This window comes from Talpa occidentalis, unplaced genomic scaffold, assembly GCF_014898055.3.
Source record: "Talpa occidentalis isolate TD23 unplaced genomic scaffold, MPIMG_talOcc4v2.1 talOcc4.8, whole genome shotgun sequence".
NCBI classification, from domain to species: Eukaryota; Metazoa; Chordata; class Mammalia; order Eulipotyphla; family Talpidae; genus Talpa; species Talpa occidentalis.
This window is the reverse complement of record NW_023605194.1, coordinates 85,545,693-85,567,562: the sequence shown is the minus strand read 5'-3', so window position 1 is coordinate 85,567,562 and position 21,870 is coordinate 85,545,693. Positions and strand designations below refer to the sequence as shown.

Sequence of the window (21,870 nt, the reverse complement as noted above, 5' to 3'; positions counted from 1 at the left end):
CAGTTTTTATGCCATCATCTTTATAACAAATTTCATTTTGACTATGAAATACATGAACACTCATTTTCCAGGCAATTAATTTGTATATTTGGAATATTCAATGTATAAGAAGTAGTGTTTCTGTTGGAAAATGCTGAATAATAATTATCTAAGCACTCTCATGTGCTGTGTACTTTATAATTGCTATTTTTTTTAAATCTGTCACACTCAGAAGGTACCTAAATTGCAAACTCTTTAAATCAACTGCTTCATTATTATTTAGCAGGTGCCTGTGAGTCATCATAGCACAACTAAAACACACACACGCACACAAATAAAAAATTTCTTTTGTAACATAACTGTAAGGAAAATTAATATCCTGACTTTCCCCTACAGTTTCATATAAACTTGCTCTCAGCAAAAGTCCCTGTATTAATATATAAATGCCAATTTTAATTAAATCACAGATGCTGCGATATTAAAGGATTTCAAGGCCATCAGTAAGGTCCTTTTACTAGTTAGGATGCATGTTTGGCTGCAGTAACATAAGCCAAATAATATTGGCTTAGAAAAAATGCAATTTTATACCTTTCCCAGTTAATAGTAGAAGCATAAATAATCCAGACTGACACGGTATCTTCAAAAAAGTGGAGTTTTACCATTCTTAACAAGTTTCCTGATGTTTGGATTTTTAGTTCTACCTTTCACCTTTGCATTATAGCTGGGGGAGTGGGAGGGAAGGGAAAGTAGATGGTATTTATCCTCTTGCAGTTCAAAAATGCCATGCATTTCTTTCACTTCCATCCATTTGGCCAGAATTATTCATCATAGGCTCATGGGTGAGTTAAAACTACGGGTTATGGTAATTCGTCAGGAAAGGGGAAAAGAAAAGGAAGAAGGGACGTAATCTCTTCCATTCAATTTGTCTTCTGGGTCCTTAAGTAGAGCTAAAATTCTTCTAGGACAATATTCTCAGTGTGGTGCCCACAGCCAAGTATGAGAGTGGGCAGTGAAGGGGGAAAGCTCCTATCAAGGGGTGCACAAGACATGTTCTTGAATACGAAGACATCATTGTTCTTTGTGTCATGCTGACATTTGCTTTGATGGTGCTGGAAGCAACGCTGCAAGCATCTATTGCAGGGAACTTAGCGTGAATCAAGGCAGTGGAACCAAACTCCTACCCCAGCAGGCATGTATTCTTTCCTGCCACATACTTACAGACAAAAAGAAAGCCCATCTCATTTAAGATGTTCTTGTCGAAACATTAAAAGGAGGTTATTGTAAAATGAGTCCTTATTCAACGTCACTGGTAAATTCTTGGAAACTGTGACATTCAGTGAAAGGAGGTAAATAATGCAGTTTGACCCTAAGTGATTGACATGAACAGGAGTTAAACTCCCCCAGCAGGGGTCACAAGAAAACACCATTCAATGATTAAACAAAACACTTCTAATATTTAATAATCAACTGTATTCATTCATTTATTCCTTTTACTACCTGCTTATTTCATTTCAGGGCCATAGGTGCAGAGCACCCCACCAGCTCAGGCACGGCCCCACCTGGACAGGACACCCCCCTGCAGGATGCATCACACCCACACTCACTCAGACTGGAACAACTGAGATGCACCAGTGAACCTCACATGTCCATCGTGGGGATGTGGGAGGAAACCACCCAGGAATTTATTCTTTTTTCTTTTAAGTGTTTTTTTTTTTTTTTCTCCCTATCAGCATTGTAACAAAACAACATTGAGTGAAAGGACTTGCTGCATCTCAACTTTCAATATAAATGCATTTGACAAAACAAAATGGGCCTTTGATCAGGGAACTTGTGCTCACAAAAATGGGCCTTTGATCAGGGAACTTGTGCTCACAGTGAACTAGAATGGCTCCCATGAGGTGAAGCTCTGGGACAGTAGATTCAGTCGCATTTGGAGGTGACGGCTTTTGTCAGAGCAAAGCCATTTTTACTTGGAGAAATGACTGACAGATAAACTGTGGCTAGTCAGGCTGGTATATTTAGCAAAATTGTCATCAAAACTGAAAGAGTATATCACTTCAAATCAAACAACTGATACATTTTTAATGACAGTTTTTAAAGTATAGCCTTCACTTATGGTAACTTCACTGAAAGTAAAGTGCTCTATAGTCCAAAGCACAAAAAATAATGTAAACCAACATTACCTCAAAAAAAAAAAAAAACACAAAACAACAACAACAAAAAAAACAAAACACACAAACAAACAAACAAACAAACAAACACAAAAAAAAACCAGCATAGCCTTCAAAAAATTTGGAAATTCAGGAAAAGGGGGGGAAATTGCTTGGTGAAGGATAAAATTGGACCTTTAGTAGTAAGCTTATTAGAATATATCCTCATGCTGATTATCAGTGATACACACCTGCAACTTATGTTAGGAAGCAATATTGCACCAATAAAAAATTAATAAAATAAACACACAGTAAAACAATAAAAAAAATTAGAAAATTGGTTTCAGATTCCACATTACAGGTAACATTTAAGTATCTACCAACTTGTCGAATTTTGGTGTAGTACAAAGAATAGTTACAATTAATTTAAAAGGTTACTACAATTTTAATCCTTCGGTTAATCTGTGTGAGGCTACAGAACTACAATTTGCAACAAATTGCATATTGAAACAACTATGAGAATTCAGTTATCTTTTCTTAAGTCAAGGAAATGTGAAAAGTTTAAGAAAATGTGAAAAATCATTAAAATTTAAATGCAACATATTTACATGCCATGAATTTATTGTTCTATTCATTGTATTGATAAATACACATTTTAAAGTTTCTTGGTTTTAATTTTTACTATGCTAACTGTAGATATTAGCACACACACAGACTTGTATCTCCCATACACAAATGTTTTTGGATTTCTCCATAATTTTTAAGAGTATCAGGGGATACTGAGACAAAAAAAAATTAGTAACTGCACATCAAAGTCATTATAGATGATTACAGGTAGAGGGCTTAATACTAAGATAATAAATAAGTTACCTAAAAGCGTGTAACACCTATAAAGTACAGGTCAGAATGTCATGCCTGGTGATAGGAATTAGAAACACAGTCAAACAGCTTTGTTTTTCATCTCTTGAGGATAAAGGAAAAATAATACAGTATAAATAAAAATGAAAGTTGTCATAGGGAAATTATAAAGACCTTTGATTCTCCCTTATTTTAACCATTGTTAACTTGGAATTCATGTTACTTACACCATTACATTAATATACTGAGGATAATGTAATTAAAATGATAAATTTAGACAAAATTTATTCTTACATTCTTACATCACTGTTGCTCTCTTCTCTGAAGGTGATTGAAAAGATGAAAAGACTTGGACAGTTTTCTTGATTTTCTAACCTTAGATTGTGACCTCAGAAAGCAGTATGCAGCTAAAGATACTATGCTTTAATTTGAGTAAAGATAAGGTTGATGTTCATATGTCACAATTTGGTAGATAGTAAAAAATCAACTAAATTTGGCGCATAAAGATTTAAACTATGTATAGGCCCATTATTAAATATTACAAAATCCATTGATCTTTTAACATCAAGTGATTCTTTAAATTGTACACCATCATAATCAGCACCTAATTAAAAACCATGGTTCTTATTATATAGTTAAACTCAAGACAACACCTGAAATTAAGGCCATTATCAAATGAGTTATGGCATATAATAAAATAATCAGATAAAAATTAAAGTATTATGACCTAAATTTTAAAATAACTGTATGCAAATCAATATACAGGAAATAATTATTTTACTAATAACATTTAAAAAAAGAATTTAGTTAATCTATTATAAAGTAATTAAATCTTAATTTTCAAAAATAATAGATATTTGGCAACAAATATTCAAAGTCTTATTTCTATAGCACAACAAAAACAAAATTATGAATCAGATTTTCTGTTGGGAATAGAGGCTGAGGTTAAGGGATAAAGGCTTAGTCCAAATCTATCCTTCACCAACCATTGTTACCTATTCCTGATCTACCCAACCTCCTTCTTTCTTCTGATCTTTTAGTTTAAAAGTTCATTTCTGGGCCTCTCTGGTTGTGCAAAGGGTTAAGTATCATGGACCTATCAGCAGCCACTGTACACGAGTTCTATCCCCAGTCAGAGCTGATCCACATGGCACAGCAGACCTGTCCTGTCTCACCTGTTGTTCCCTCAGCAGTGTATTTCAATAGATCTGCCTAATCTGCTCCTCCTCACTCTGTCTCTGGTGAATCCTCTCACCCCTTGCACCTCTGAGCTACACACCAGCTCTTGTATGCATAAATAAATAAAATGAATCTTTAAAAGTTCATTTTCGTTTTATGCAGTTCTTCTGTTTGCTTGTTTCCTCTGTATACCACATGAGCAAAGTCACATGGTGTTTGTCTTTTTCTGTCTAACGTACACAACAGTCTTACCTCACAGGCTCTTACAATGTAGTTGGAGGGCCAGATTTGGCTCAAGTTCCAGTTTTTATTATCCAACATATACAGCGAGTGCATGATAGAGCCCTTAGTTAAAGAACATAGACCTAAAGTCATTCTTCTCTGTGACACTTAAAAAAAACTTATGACCTTTTGTTCCATATAAAATTCTATATAAAAGTGAAGATACCCAGACAAAAAAGTATTTGTCTTTATCCTAGAAATCTGACTGTAGAATTGAGGCTACTATAGCAGAAGGTGGGAGAGGGTAGAGAACAGGGTGTGGTTGTGGCCCAGTGGATGATCAGGAGGACTATGGGAGCCTTGGAGGTGGGTGTGTTGTGATAACACAGCTGAGGAGATATGAAACCATACATCTGAGTATGCACTGTTTTACACAGTGTTGTCAGCCAATGTCACCTCTTTAAAAAAAGAATAATTTTGATTGGTTTGCTGCATGTACTAACTCAGAAGAGCAAATTGTGTCTGTCTATTCATAACTCCTTGTTCAGTGACAGCAAATTGGTCATTTGAAAATGACCATCATGGAGATACTTATACTAAAAGGTTGACAAATGCTATAAATCAAGATTTTCTCCCCTAGAGATTTGGTTATCAAACCTTCTCCAACACACAATTAAATGTAATGTTTCTGTGGATCCTTGGCTGCACTTGTGATTAAGGCATAAAAGCATAAAATAGCAAAATTTAATTACTTCTTTAAGGAATTAGACATGAATACATTTCAATAATTGCTGTAATGATTGTCCTTCACCTAAGCAAAAATAGTCTTGTTATTTATCTTAAAATTTAATATTTTTGAATTAAAAGAAAATTGAATTAAAAGAATAGACAAAAGATGAACACCTAAAGAAAACTAGATATAACACAGACTTCCTGATTTACTCAATAACAAAAAGAAGTTTGTTATCACCTGTATTCGTAAGTGGCATAAGATGACAGGACAGACTTGATGAGATCTACCTGAATGCCATGCTTTATCTATATGGAAGAATTACAATCTATGTTATAAACAAACACACAAACAAACAAAATCTCCAATCTACCCATTACTATACAGGAGGTGACAATAAATCACATAGTATTGGAAGTAATTTGAGGATCTCATGTTGTTTGTTTATGCTTATTTTATGATTTTGTAATATCAGAGATTAAAAGCCAGCTATGTGAGTGGGGTGACCTCAAGAGAAAAGCTAACAAAAAATTCAAAGAAAGGAACAGAAACTTAGAATTTTCACTGAAATGAGTCATTATTATTAATCTACTTCTTCTATCAAACATTTCTGAAAACACACCCTACACAAATTTAACTTTCTTCCCCCACTGTGTTCTACTATCAAACTATAATACATATGTTTTGTTTTACTAATGTTATTTTATATTATCCTATTGAAATGTGAGAAGTAGAAGCAAAGCAGAAAGAAATCTCACATTTCAAGTAAAGGAAAATGCTGATAGGAAAAAAAAAATCCAAATTCAGTAAGATCATTTGTCTAGCATGTCTGTATTTGAGTGTGTATGTGTGATGAGTAATAACCAATGCAGAAATTATGCTAAATTGAAAAAAGAAAGTCAAGCAAAGCCTCTGGCAATCTTTGATTTATTTAGTCTGAAGTTCTGGCAAACAAATGTTCATTTCTATAGTTTGTTGAATTGCATCCCAAATAGCACATCTCTATTATATTCTTCTGTTTTATTTATTTGGTACACACCCAATTTGAATTATTTCATATTTTCCCTATAAATCTCAACTTTTATGGCATTTATATATTTAACTTATATTTATATTTACTAGAAATTAATTTGGCTCTTTTGATATATTTTATATCACTATTTGTTCAGTTGAAGTCTTGATTTCTCCACTCACCCTTAAATATACTCTTATGTTTCCTATACATATTTTCCATGGTTTTATAATAGGATATCATGGTTTCATGTGAATTGATGACTTTCCATACCTTCTGCTCAAATGTTCTCTGAGCTTCAGATGTGTATATATAGAAAATGTATGTGTGTGTCTGTATGTGCGTGTGTGTGTATATACATATACATACATACATACATATATATATATATATATATATATATAGAGAGAGAGAGAGAGAGAGAGAGAGAGAGAGAATGCTAGTTCTAGTTCTAGCTGTATTTAGTAGATAGGACCCTTGAAGTCAATATGGTAATAAACTCATAAATTTGCTTGCTAATCCAGCTAAATAAATCCTCTTGTATTTCTCATTTTTTAATTTTATTTTTAATGTTTTTTAAAGTTTTATTTATTAGTGCATACAAGAACTGGGGTACAGACCAAGGTTCAGGAGGTGAGAGGATTCACCAGAGACAGAGTGGGCAATAGAACAGGCAGACTGACTGAAATACACTGCTGAGGGGAGCAGCAGGCGAGTCAGGAGAGGTCTGCTGAGCCAGGTGTGTAGCTCCCTGGCCAGGGATCAAATTTGTGCTGCAGAGGCTGTGGGCAGCTTCACAGTGCTGTGTGTAATCCCTTGAGCCACCAGGGAGGCCCTCCCATTTTTCTTTTAAAGTAGAACTAACTATTTCAATGGTTCATAAACTGTGTTTAAACTACATCTGAAACATAAAGTTTATTATAATTAAGAGTATCTTCCCACAGCCATTATTAACTATAAGGTAATATTCCTCAAAAACACAAAGACATATTTATAAAACAACAATTCTTATGTGTGGAGGGAAAAAGAAAATTATGGGATGCATACAACAATAAAACTTGCATTGTTGCTTTTAGAGAAATGCATACCTATAAAAATCTGGTATTAAAAATTATGAACATTCTCAAATCAATAACCTAATTTTTCTCTCTACCAAATTAGAAAAAAAGAAAATCACACTAGCTACCAAGTCAATAGAGGGAACCAATGATAATTACACTAGAAACAAAAATAAAGAGCAAAATAACAAGGAACAGAAAAATCTAAAAGTTATTTCTTTTATAAGCTCAAGAAAATTGGCAGATTTTATCTACACACAGAGAAAGAAGATTGACTAAAAAAGTAAAAAAAAAAACCCAAAATGAAAGAAGATACTTGCTTGTCATACAACTTAATAATATAAACGAAAAAACAACTTAACACTGTAGGACGTCTATAAATAGACATTTCTCTAATGGACAGTAAGCACGTAAAAAGATGTCTAGGATCATCAGTCAGTGAAATATAAATTAAAAACCACAGGAAGAAATCACTTTATATCCATTAGGATGAGTCTAGCCAAAGAAAAGACAATACCGAGTGTTGGTGAGAGTTCTTGCTGTCAGTTATGACTGGTGGAAGTATAAAATGGTGCCTACACTTCAGAGAACAGTTTGGCAGCATCTCAAAATGTTGAATATGTAGTTTTTTCATGAATTGTTGATTTTACTTTCAGGTACATACCCAAGAAAACTGAAAATGTCCATATAAAAAAATCATACCTGATAGTAGCATCCCGACAAGGCAAAAAGTGCAAACAATCCAGATGACTATCAAACAATTAATGGATAAAGCAATGTGATATGCCCATAATATTGACACCTGCTACAAGGTGGAGGAAACTGAAAGCACTATGGCAAGTGAAAAAAATAATTCATTCATCATATGATTACATTTATATGAAATTTGAAAAAGGGACAAATCTATACAAATACTAGATTAGACAAACTATAGAGACAGCCTAGGACTGAATATGGGAAACGGAATGACTGCTAATTTGTGTGTTCTCTACTTAGATTGTGGTGATATTTGCATACATTTTGAATATGCTAAATTTCCATAAATTGTAAAAAAAGTTCAGTGATTCATCATGAAATGCAATTGTAAAATAAACAATATATAGACTTTCAGTTTTTCTCAGTGAAAGAATTTATAGATTTTTTCCTCTTAATGATTTCAGCAGCAAGTTAAAATTCAAGATTTTATATCTGAGATACTAGCACAACACATATTTTTGATAGTATTCTCTATTTTCCTTTAGCTTTGCATTTTGATATATTCTAACATGAATTCTAATAAATAAATTCAACTTTTTATTGTACTGACTGGTACATACATCTTAAAGTAGGAAATCATAATACTGTGCTTTCCAAAATTAGTTCAGATACAAGCATTTTGATAGTCTGTCATCATTCATGTGCTCTGTTGAAAACTTCTATATCCATTTCCAAATACTGGTGTAGAATGAAATTTCTGATATTCTGAACTCTGGTCTCAGAAAATAAGCTTTATATTTTATTTTAAAATTTTAGATTAAGCAATTTTATTGTGTGGTTCTGATGATTCCCATGCTCACAATGTAACCGAAAGACTGCATTTTTTTATTCACTGTACTGGAAATCTGTTCACTGTACTGTAGTGGACAGCCACACAAAATGATTTCTTGATTCTGATAATAAAATAAATGTTACTATATCAATTTCCACGTGTATGACTATTTTGGAAAATAAATTCAACTTATTATTTTGAGACTCAATACTTTATTTTCAAACTATCTCTAATCAAATATATTACACTGTGTTCTGCATATTACCATGCCTGCACTCAGAAATTAAATATAGCTTCCTGTCAAAACAATACCTTAGTTTCCTGCATTGGCACAATGTCTTACCTTTGTCTTGGCAGGCTGATGAGAGGCTGTTTATGACACCTCTTGCTAAGGCTAAAGAGCTTGTGTACAATTTTCTGTGCCTTTAGGAAAAGTTGCTTCATGCTATTCTCCAGTTGTTCATAGCGCCGCTGGAAATTAGAATCCATTGTCCACAAATGCATTATAGTAGATGTGTTGAGGAAATAGTTCATGGGTAGCCTCTTCATAAAGAACTTGAATTCATCTGAAAATGTTAAAATTCATTACTTTAATTATATAACAATATCGTCCCATCCATAAACCATATTATCTATGTTAATATTAAACAAAAATAAATACAATCTATTGTTTGCCAGTAGAAAATTAATAAAGAGATGAAATTATTTTGTACGCTTTAGGATTATTTTCTTTTGTGTTCTCCATAAAATAGAACATTCATGGAAGAAACTAATTACAATAATCTGTGTAGCTCAGAGTAAGTAGAAAATTTAAATTGAATCTAATTTTTCTATAGTTCCCTTTGGATGGCACAGTTTCCTCTCTGCTATCTGAAGTGGAGCTTTTCTAGTAAGCTCTCATGAACCAAAAATGGCATATAGGGGAGAAGCATTTTCTATTAGTTTACATGGAAAAAAAAATGTTGTGTCTTCAGAGTCAAAAAATAGCCTGCCAAATTACAGCAAATAACACATAAAACCTAAAATCACACATAATAAAAGCAGTAATGATATGATAAATGAACAGTCTGTATAAAATATGTCCCAGAGAAGGAGCTTGGTGGAGGCACCATCTCTCTTGGATGTGGATGCCTCCAGGAGTGTGCTGCAAAGGTAAATTCTATTTGCAATTTTGGCTTTTGTTATAAAATCAAAAACCCTTTTTGAATTCCCTTTGGTGAGCAAAACAACTCCTCAGGTATGTTTTTCTTAAAACTAAAGTGGCTTAATGGAACTTTTAAAAGCAAGGGATCTTTACATTTGAATGAACTTTCTCACATGTGTACAAATCAATGAATGATCTAGCTCTCATTTTTTGGCATCAGTCATAACAATCCTTCCAAGTATTGTATATTAAAGAAATATATTCATTAATTAGTATAAATATAAACTTGTTACAAATATATTTAAAGCAAAAGATCTCTGGAGTAGGAATCTCTAATAATTATATACTGTTTCCTTTAACTCATTTTGGTTCAATTTATCATGTCATAATAGTCTAAAGCATAAGTTTACAATAAAAAAAAAAAACAGTAAGTTAAAGTTCCAGCATTGTCATTGTTTTTGTGTCAATAATGGTCTTCTCTGAAACTAATTTCTTCTCAAATGTCTAATTATAAAATATATTAGTCATGGTAATACACTATACAACAGTGATATAGTTAATAATACTGTAGTGTGTATTACAAATCTGCTAGTGATATGAAAGGTTCTCATCACAAGAAAGAAAACGTGAACTATATGTGGTGAAAGATGTTAACTAGACTTTTTGTGGTAATGATTTTGTAATATATCCAACCATCAAGTCAATAAACAGTCTGATTAACCAAAAGTAGCAACAAAAGATAATGCTACACTATAAATCATAATGTGACAGGTCTATTAATTGTTTAAGCACAAAATATAGTTGAGACAATAGCCAAAAGACGAAAATAATCCAACTGTCCATAGATATATGAATGGATATAGCCGACGTAGTATACACATAAGATAGATTCAGGCATAAAAAATGAAGTTCTGGTGCATGCTACAGCAGGATGGACCTTGAAAATAAAATACTAAGTGAAATAAAACAGAAACAAAAGGGCAAAGAGTATTATTGCACTTACATAAAATATCTAGAACAGTCAAGTTCATTGAGACAAAACATTAATAAGAAATTACCCAGTAATGGAGGAGGAAAAATAAGGAAAACTATTGCAGAATAGTTATGAGTTTCTATTTGGCCTGATGAGTGTTTTCTGGGAAGAGATAGTGGTGACGGTACTACAACATTATGAGTGTAGTTAAAGTCAATGAAATGTGGGCCTCCCTGGTGGCGCAAGGGGTTAAGCACTGCACTAGGAAGCAATCCGCAACCTCTGCAGCATGAGTTCGATCTCTGGCCTGCCAGAGAGAAATCCACATGGTGAAGCAGACCTCTTCTGTCTCGCCTGCTGCTCCCCTCAGCAGTGTATTTCAGTCAGTCTGCCTGCTCTGTTCCCCGCTCTGTCTCTGGTGAATCCTCTCACCTGCCCCCCACATCTCTGGCCTGTACCCCACCTCTTGTATGCATAAATAAATAAATCTTTAAAAAAAGTCAATGAAATGTACAGATAAAATGGCAAACTTTATGTTTTATATATATAAATATAAATCAACACAATTAAAAAATTACAAAATGTAAACATAGTTGAATCTTTTCTCTCATCTGTCTTTCCTTTTTTTCTGAAGTAAATATTATGAACAGAGACTCAAAACAAACTCTTTCCCTTTTAGTGCGCATTAAAGAGAATATCATGATTCTACCATTTGTTAAGAATAACATGATACCTGTATTTCCATGTAGTCCATGGATAGATTTACTACACATACACACAAACACACCACAAAATTAGGCAATATTTTCAAAGATTAAAGAAATATTTGGTAATATAGAAAATTAAATTTTATTGGTTACTGTTCAATCCATAAAATGGTCATATGGTATGAATAACCATAGTATTTAATTTTCTCTATTGTAAATTAGAAAATTCTAGAAAATGATAATATCATTGAACTGAGAAATTCTATGATATTATGTACAGTTGTGTTAATTTTCCCTTTAATTTTACATATGCAACTCAAAATATTTTTTTTAAACGTCAAGTTACAACTATCATTTAATTAACTTGGACTAGGTATGTTTATACCTGTTCATAGTGTGCCCACACATCTCTATTGTAGCTTTCAAAATCACCAAATTACTGTTAATATTTCTTAAAATATGCCAGTCACATCTGATAAAGTAGCTCACATGATTACAGAAAAATATTTGGAGCAATTATTTATATTTACATTATGTTAGATATATTTTTATTTCAGATTCAAAATCTTCAAAAATTAGTGAATACTGTCATTGTTATTTCTCCTATAGCAAACAAATATGGAGCTCTGCTATCTTTTGCACATTGCTGGTATACGCTTTTACCAGAAAAAGAAAAAAATAATAGAAAAATTAGTTTTCTATAGCAAAAATTATAGGGAAAGATTTAGAGGATATATCCATTTGATATGCTTCAAGTCATTCTTTTAAGTAAGTAGGGTATAAATAAGAGATGCATTTTAAAATTCCAATTTTACAGTACCCTATATTTTGTTTGGTCCCATATGTCTCTTTTGAGAAATTCCCTCTTTTGAATAAAGGAGTTGATGCATGGAAATTGGAAAGCATTTCTTGGATTATTCACAGAACAGATGCCACTACTTTGAAAACTAATCATTCATTTCATTGTCATCTTTTATTTGAACACTTTTGATAAGCTTTTATTGTTTCATGGCTACACATATTTTAATTATTTTCATTGTTTGCTCTAACAGTATTCTGAAAGTTTCTAAGTCGGTATATTCTATACAAGTTAAATAATATATTAAAATGGGATGTATTTAATTTTACCAAAATGTGTGTAATAGTATATGTCAGCTAAAAACTGTCACTATGTAATTCCTATGAAACAGTTTTAACATGACACTTGAATAATTGCTTCATTATGAAGTTATTAAGAGTCACCACTGACAGTCACCCCAAAACATTTATTGGACACCTGCTGTGCACTGACCATACAGATGTTTTGGTCTATGAAAGTGAGTGTGGATAAACTTTCATCTTATTTTTTAAAGATGACATGAAATGTTTTCAAATACTAAGACATTATCTTTATGTTTTAAATTTATTCTACTTAGAAATCAATAGGCCCCACCAGAAATATTCCTAAGGATAGCTTTACTTTCATTTTTGCAATTAGTAAAAAGATATATTTACAGAATAAATTAAATTTGAACAACACAGTATAATTATATAAATTTAGTGATTGCAAAGAGAATACCATGATCAGGGATGCCAGGCTCAAATTTTTATCCTACAATAATTGCCAAAGATATGCAAAAAGATAAAGCACTATTGCTTTTCAAATGACAAATAAAAAATGACTAGTCATACTTTAGAGTGAAAAAACTATACAAAAGAAAGCTAATGTCATATAAAATAAACTAGAAAAGGTAAATTTAGTTTCTAGATTATAAGAGACATTAGTCTGGAAATACACCAGTTTGTTAATTATGTATCAGTTGAATACTTTTGAGAACAGGCAGTTTTGAGGACAATCAAGAAAGAAAACAACAACAAAAATCATGGTAATAAATATCCTATGTGCTGGTAGGAATTTATAGTCAGTATCTGTAGCAAAATTAATTCACAGGAAAAAGAATGATAAAAAGGGACATGCATGAAACAATTTAATTCTGTGGAGGCAAAGATAGTTCAGCTAGGGCACAAAGCTACAATAAAGTATAGAAGGCAACCATGGTAACTCTTTGGGCTACAACTTCTTCATTAAAATAAAGTCTTTTTTTAAAAGGGAGGACCAGGTTCTAACCCTCCCTCTCCTTCCCCTCACACTTGATATCTAACAGTTGATATCTAAACAGTTAATTTGAAACTAAAACAAATTCTCTCTTTGCTCTCTCTCCTTCTTCCTCTCCCTCACTCTCCAGCTGCATCTACCTCTTCTTCTCTCTCAAGCTCTTACCTTGGCCAAGCCCTCTTTCAGATCCTTTAAATATTAACTTAATCCCCAATAATCCTTCATGTAAATTTCATCACAGTAGTTTACTGTGTTGAATGCTGATGATCCTTATTTCTTATGACTTTAATGTTAACAAAAAGGTTTATTGGCACTCCTGTATTTACATTCTGATTTTATGTATTTATAGATTTAGGCTCTTTGTGCTTACATTCACAGTTAAACAGATAAGACTGTTCTGCAGTCATCCCCGCCCCTGGTAGGTTCATCATCAGTTCAGGCAGCTTGAAAGAGAATCTTGGAGCCCTTGTCATCATCCTCACAGGTTAGGGGACACGAGCCAGGAGGGAGACAGCACTTGGGCACCCCTGTGAATATCTATTCCCTCCCTGAGGCTCACCACTGTACTCCACCGCACTCAGTCGCACGGTCCTCTAGCTCCAGGCCTTACAGGCCCAGTCTCAGTCATGTGCGCCCACTCACACAGGCCCACACCATATTCCAGGTGTCCACCACCAGGCACGAGTCTAAGATCACCGGTGTGGATCATTGATGCTAATGGCCGGAGGCTGGAAAAAATCGGATCTGCTGGCATCCATTTAACCTACAACTGGGAAACTGAAAATTTTCAAGTCAAAAATACACATCCAAGTTTGTTTTTCTGCCTGCATTATGGAGCAAGGGAAACACTAACCAATAGAGCTGATTATATATTATCATATATTCAGAATCTCTGTTCACAATTGCTTTAGAATATTTCTGAGATATTCTATTATATTCTAAATTTCCTAATGCTTTGAGGGCTTATATTTTATATCTGCAAAAGCATAGAAAAGTAGTCAGGTATTTTTTATTATTTAGAAATGATTTCTTAGGTTATAATTCCATCAAAAATAATTGACAGTTGAAGATGCTTCCTTTATAAAGTAGAAATATAGATAGGGAGAATGGAAACTCCTTCCTAAGATTTTTATTAATTCACCTGAATGAGTTATTTCATTAAAATTAAATCAATTTCATGATCACTATAAAAACATAGCAAAATTTTTTATAGGTTTATCAATACACAATATATATACCTTATAATATAGACACATAGGTAAAATTATATTTTTAAATTTCTTGTTAATACAAAATGAAAATCTGCTGGTGAACATCTTATATGCTTTTATTCTGGGTCACTTAACATATTAGTATTCTCAAAATGTTTTTTCAGTAAGAAGAGCAAAATAATATGATAACTTTGTTATTAAAACATGATGTTACTACAATAACAAAATATTGCACAATATCTAGCAAAATACGTAAAGAACATGAACAACAGACATCTTAATATGAAAGAAGATAACAGGCAAATATATATACACCTCTATATGATCCATGCAAAGCACTTGCTTTTAAGAAAAAACTATAATGATTTCTGCTTTTGTGATCTTACAAGTAATAATACCTTCAAGCTCATCTTTGCTGCTTAAGTTCATGAACAGGTTTTCTGCAATCATACATGTCAGTAACACACTCTACTAACACACATTTTCTGTAAGTCATAAGCTAATAAAACAAATATTACTTTCTTATACCCAGGGAAGTAATATGACCTTATCTTTAATGTGCCATGGGAACACTGGAGAATTTATTCTGATTCTGTGGTTGCTTTTTTTTTGTTTTTTTGATTGAGTCACCTGTCTGTGTGTTTATCTCCAAGAGGTATATATCCTTTTTTTTTTAATTTTATTTTTATATTCCCCATACAATTGCAACCCCCTGATTTTGACCTCAAGCCCTCCTCCCTGCCCCCAAAGTGTGTCTCTGGTTCATAGTTGTTTGTTGATTTTGACTTTTTTCTTTCTTATAGTTATTCTTTTTCCTGGTCCCTTATTTAGGTTTTCTAGATTCCTGCTATGAATGAGACTATCTGGTATTTTTCTTTTTCTTTCTGGCTTATTTCGCTGAGCATAATCCCTTCCAGCGCCATCCATGTTGCTGCAAATTGCATGTGTTTATCTTTTTTGAATGCTGAGTAATATTCCATGGTGTATATGTACCACATCTTCTTGATCCAGTCATCTATTTTGGGGCATTTGGGTTGTTTCCAAAGCTTAGCTATTGTAAATTGTGCTGCTATAAACATAGGGTGCAGGTACTCTTCGGAATTAATGTTACTGTGTCATTTGGGTAAATACCTAGGAGTGGAATTGCTGGATCATATGAAAGCTCTATCTTTAGTAGGTTGAGGAATCTCCACACAGCTCTCCATAGTGGTTGGACCAGTTTGCACTCCCACCAGCAGTGCAGGAGGGTTCCTTTTTCTCCACATCCTCACCAACATTTGTTGTTGCTAGATTTGTTAATATGCGCCATTCTCACTGGTGTAAGATGATATCTCACTGTAGTTTTGATTTGCATTTCCCTGACTGCATGTGATGATGTTGAACATTTTTTCATATGCCTGTTGGCCATTTGTATTTCCCAAGAGGTTATGTCTATACTAAGGACCCTTCCAAAACTGACAAAAAACATCAAACTATATCTACCACTGCTCTTTAAAGTTATAGCCCAATCAAAACAAATTCTTATCAAACTATTTCTTGTTCTTTGAGAGTCAGTTTCTTAAAATAAGGACTCTTATGTCTTCCGATTTTGAATGGCAAAGATTTTACCTAGCAAGTAAATTAATTGCAAACTTGATACTACATAAACACTGAACTTAAGCAGGTAGAATACAAATTCAGGTAACAAATGGTAATGTGAGTGAAAAGATTTGCTGATAGGAAGAAAAGTTGAGACACAGGAAATTCATGCAATCAAAGTCCTGAATGGCAGAAAGTTATCAAGTCTTGCAAAAGATAATGTGATCTTTCGGGCAGTGTGACTAATTTTAGGAAACAATTTTTTTTTTAAGATTTTATTTATTTATACAAGCACTGGATACAGTGAGAAGCGCGGGAGGGTGAGAGAATTCACCACAGCCAAAGTGGGAGCAGAACAGGCAGACTGACGATACACTGCTGAGGGGAGCAGCGGCAGGCAGGAGAGGTCTGCGCGCCATGTGGGACCCTCGCCCAGCGGCCAGGATGGAACCGGCACTGCAGAGGCTGTGGGCAGCTTCGCAGCCCAGTGCTCAACCGCTGCGTCACCGGGGAGGCCCGGAAACAAATTTTGACTTACTCTATAATCCTGACAAGCACTGGTCGATTCTCACTTTCACAAAGTTTTTTTTGTTTAGTTTTGTTTTTTGTTTTTCCCCCATTTCACACATTCTAAGGACTATTTGAATGATTTGTATCAGTTTAGAATTTCCCCACTTGAGTGAATTATATGGTTTTGAGTGACCACCTATCAATACGCATTTATTCAAATCATTTTATAAGCCATGGGTATAGGGTTTATCCTGAAATTGACAAAATACTATAATGCTGCATAAAGTAAATAGTAAGCCTGTTCAATCATCTGTGAACTGGTTAATTTTATGAGGCTACAGAGTGACAGGTACACAAGGACATACATCAGAAACAGATCCTGATTTCTTAGTAGCTGCCAAGAAATAAGTTGTGTTTTTCCTATATTTTTCCTTCAAAAACACATCAGCTTTTTTATACTAAAATCTTTCAGTATGGCAAAATAATTAATCTATCCTTCATTAGATTATCTTGTTCATAGTCTTTTCAAATGTTTGAGAAACTACTCAAATGATTTTATTTCTACTCTTAGAATCTGCAAGACCCAGATCTTCTCCTTACCTTGCAGGTAGAGTGAATACATCATCTAAACTACAGGAATCAGGTATGCTCACCCAGATTTAGACTTTTAAGCAGTAATTGTAGTGTTTAGTGCAATCTTGATGCCAATGCCTTTAGCTGTGATTCCCTGACTAAATTTCTGCAAGATTTTAGACTATATAGCACAAGAATATATACCTTTAACTTTCTTGGTGATCCTATATGCTACCCAGAATTCTTTAAAAAATTTTTGTATCAGATTAGATTAGCTAAAGCCTATTTTTCTTACTTACATCAAAGAACCTAGGATGATAGTGGTGTTTACTATCAGAAGTGGTTTGGCAATAGCCTCCCTGGACAATAGAAAGAAAATATACTTGGCTTCCTGGACTAGTTGGGACAAAAGGGTTTTTAAATCCATATAGTATTAAAGATGATACACTGACAGCAGAAATACCACCTGTGTTCATTTCAAAAAAAGAGCTTGTGGAAAAATGACATTTGATACTGTATGTCTACACAGAACTGAATGAAGAACTTGAGCAATTCAAAGACTGAGTGAACAATCCAACGTCTAAAAATGAGTTGGTTACTACAAATAAAGATGGCTTGCTTAAATAGCCCAAATTTCTACACTTCCTTCTCAAAACATCAAATGCATGGTAGAGACTTTCTAAGAGAGTGCTAAAGGATCTTTTATCCTTTGCAGCTGTAGTACTTCAAGACAAACTGTGATTCCAAGATTAAATTTAAATTCCTCCTACATCTGTTATTTTAACGCTAGAAAGAACACTGATTAGGAAGGCGTGGGAACCTGGGAACTAGAAGGTAGTTATGTAGAAAGACTGACATCAATTCAGAATAATCCCGAGGGGCTTCCCTGGTGACTCAGGGGTTAAAGATGGCACAAAGCTTGCACCAGCCACTGCAGTTCGATCCCCCCCCCGCCCCCCCCCCCCCCCCCCCCCGCCCCAGGGAGCAAACCGCATGGAGTAGCAGACCTCTCCTGTCTTGCCAACTGCTCCCCTCAGCGGTGTATTTCAGTCTCTCCACCTGTTCTGCTCCCCACTCTGTGTCTAGTGACTCCTCTCACTCCCCACACCTCTGGCCTGTACGCCAGTTCTCATATGCATGAATAAATGAATCTTAAAAAAAAAGAATAATCCTCAGCATTAATGTGGCTTTCCTTGTACCCAAGAAACATACTTTCCACCAATGTAGTGGACTATTCTTAGTTTCAGTCATTGTAATGATATTAATCAAAAGTGACCTTCTTTGGGAAGCCAGTGCTCATTATATGCCACTTCTATCACCCATTATGCTTCAGGGGATTTTACTGAAAACTATTCTAAGACTAATTTTCCAATAGACTATTAAGAATTTGCTAATTTATTTTGGCAAAAGAACATTAAATGCATGAGAAAAGAGAATGCCTGTTGATATTTCTAAGGAGCACTGTACTGGTTACTTTGAGTTGACCGGACATCAGTTAGTGTGAAAAACTGTGAAATTAGTGAGCTCTAACTTCAATGAGGTTACAAATGCCTCTCTGTAACTGAGCCTACTAGCAGTTCTTAACCATCAGAGGCAGTGTGGACATAGGCAATAAACAACTGCTCCTGTGTTACTTAGAATATTCCAGCCTAGAGGATTCCTGGAAATTACTTATCAAATCATGGTCCCTAGGGATGGAGAGAGAGAGAGAGAGAGAGAGAGGGAGAGAGAGAGAGAGAGAGAGAGAGAGAGAGAGAGAGAGAGAGAGAGAGAGAGAAAGAGAAAGAGTACTACTGCCATGGTCATCTATTTGATTTGTATAATTGGAAAAAAAATAATTTTCCAACAAAAACATGATTTTAGTTATCATGAGTGAGACTACTACCCAATTGAATTCCCAGTCCTGAATCATTTTAAAGGCTCACTCTACTACCATATCTTAAGTAGGACAAATCTTCCCTTTACATTATGAATAAGTCCTGGGAGTCCTGAATGGGACAATATTCCATGATGAGTGTGGCCTTAGAGAAACAAGAGAGCGAAGTGAGTTTTCCTTGAAGTCCTTTCAAATGAGTTGAGGCCCCACACCATGCCATGTTGTTTCCCCCAACACATGACTAAAGAATTATACTAGGGCCTCCCTGGTGGCGCAGGCGGTTGAGCGCCACACTGTGAAGCTGTCCGCAGCCTCTGCAGCGCGGGTTTGATCCCGGCCAGCCAGTGAGATTACCACATGACGAAGCAGACCTCTCCTGTTTTGCCCGCTGCTCCCCTCAGCAGTGTATTTCATCAGTCTGCCTATTCTGTTCCCTGCTCTGTCTCTGGTGAGTCCTCTCACCCTCCTGCACATCTGGCCTGTACCCCGGTTCTTGTATAAAAATAAATAAATCTTTTAAAAAAAAAAGAATTACACTAGAAGAACGTATGCTGTGTCACCTATTATGAAAAGGGTCTATTAAGGTTAAAATGGTGAAATAAAGCTTCCTCTTCTAGCAAAAGACTTAATTCAAAGTGATAACGCTGTTTTATTTTATGCTTCATGCAATCACAGAAATTAGAAATTCATTCAATACTGAAATCTGTGGTGATAGTATTCTTAGTCCATCACCAATTAACTCACTGCATTAGCTAAGCCTAACCATAGTGTAACTCTAATTAAAACTTGTATTCCAGGCCTCCCTGGTGGCAAAAGGGGTTAAGATTCAACCTATTAAGCTATCTACAGCCACTGTGGCATAAGTTTGATCTGCGACCAGGGAGCTACCCACATGGTGCAACAGACCTCTCCTGCCCCGTCTGCTGCTCCCCTCAGCAGTATTTTCAGCCAATCTGCCTGTTCTGCTCCCCACTATGTCTCTTGTGAATCCTCTCACCCTCCACACCTTTGGCCTGTACCCCAGTTCTTGTATGCATAAAGAAATCTTTAAAAAAAAAAAAAACAACTTGTATTCTGCATGTGATAGCTTTCTGGCGGCATGTCTCCGGGTGCTGGTGATGGATAAAAGTTTTTCTTGGGTATGGATTGTTTTCTGTATTGTGGTAAACAAAAAATACAGCAAGCAGATTTCTTTCACATGTCAGGTATAAGAGTTAAATATTCCCATTTTATTTTAGTGTTAAATCATTTCTCAGCCTCTGTGCTACCATTTGCTTCATAGAAACAGCATATTTCACCATGCCCCAGGCCTTATTTGTAATGACATCACGCAGAGAAGACTTGAGAAACCCAAGTAGCAGGTACTGCAAATAAATCTTATGACATCCTTTTTTAAAAGATTTTACTAATTTATTTTTGTGTAGAAGAACTGGGTGCAGGCCAGAAGTGTGGGGGTTGAGAGGATTCACCATAGACTGAGTGAGGAGCAGAACAGGCAGATCTACTGAAATACACTGCTCAGGGGAGCAGGGTGTAAGACTGGAGGGATCTGCTGTGCCATGTGGGTTAGCTCCCTCACCAGGGATCAAATTCAGGCCGTTGCAGTGATAGTGGTGAGACTCAATCCCTAGACCACCAGGGAGGCCCCAATCTTATAAAATCTTAAACTCTTGACTGAATAAAATTTTTGAGCATTCTGTGGTCCTGAGCACTTTTGGACATCCTTTCCAGAAGGAAAAGAGTAACTACTTCTTCAGCTCCCCCTAATTACAAAGCAATCTGGGCAGTTGTATCAAATGAATTATCTGGCAGCATTATATACAGACTTTAATAATCTGTATTGGAGTTCATATGTACCCCACACTCTCACATGATATTTTTTGTTGTTGCTCCTTAATGTACTCAAGGAATCACATGGCTATCGAATTGGCTGTTGTTTCTTCATAGTCTCTGAGCCTGAATCTCTAGTTCTCCAGTGATTCTGTAAGCTAACTAATGCAGTGGCTTAAATAAATTCATTTTTGTTGCAGTCAGATTATGCAAGAATGCTGATTGACAACTAATTGAGGTCCCAAAGGTAATTGTAGTCTGGCATTCACAAGAGCATAGCAGATATTTATTAAGTGCCTACTGTGTGCCAATCACTGTGCTAGTTCAGTGCTAAAACTACAGTAATGATCATTATTATAACTATAATACTAGAAGAAGCTTTACAGGACCTCTATGTAGATTAATTAGATAATTATCATAAGAACCTAATACCATAAAAGCTTAATAAATGCTAGCTATATTTTTACTATCTACAAATTAGTGTTTCTATGTGTGCTTTGCTGAACACTTGAAGATCATCTCATTTAATCTTCACATCAGTCCTAGGAGAATGGTGCTATGATACTCTGAACTTCACAGAGTTTTGCCTAAATGAAAAAATGTACCTTAGCAAGGTTCAGAAAATTGATCAAAGTGACATAACTAATAATTAAGAAC

At 34.7% G+C, this 21,870-nt stretch overlaps 1 protein-coding gene across 5 annotated transcripts in view; it reads right to left on the bottom strand.

The window, feature by feature from the left end:
* BRINP3 (BMP/retinoic acid inducible neural specific 3) overlaps positions 1 to 21,870 on the bottom strand; it is a 332,718-nt gene that overhangs the window by 50,887 nt on the left and 259,961 nt on the right. For all 5 annotated transcript variants that reach the window (XM_054690754.1, XM_054690755.1, XM_054690756.1 and 2 more), the window contains exon 7: positions 9,060 to 9,282. In XM_054690754.1, coding sequence (XP_054546729.1) covers positions 9,060 to 9,282 — 223 coding nt within the window. The remainder of the gene's footprint in view (positions 1 to 9,059; positions 9,283 to 21,870) is intronic.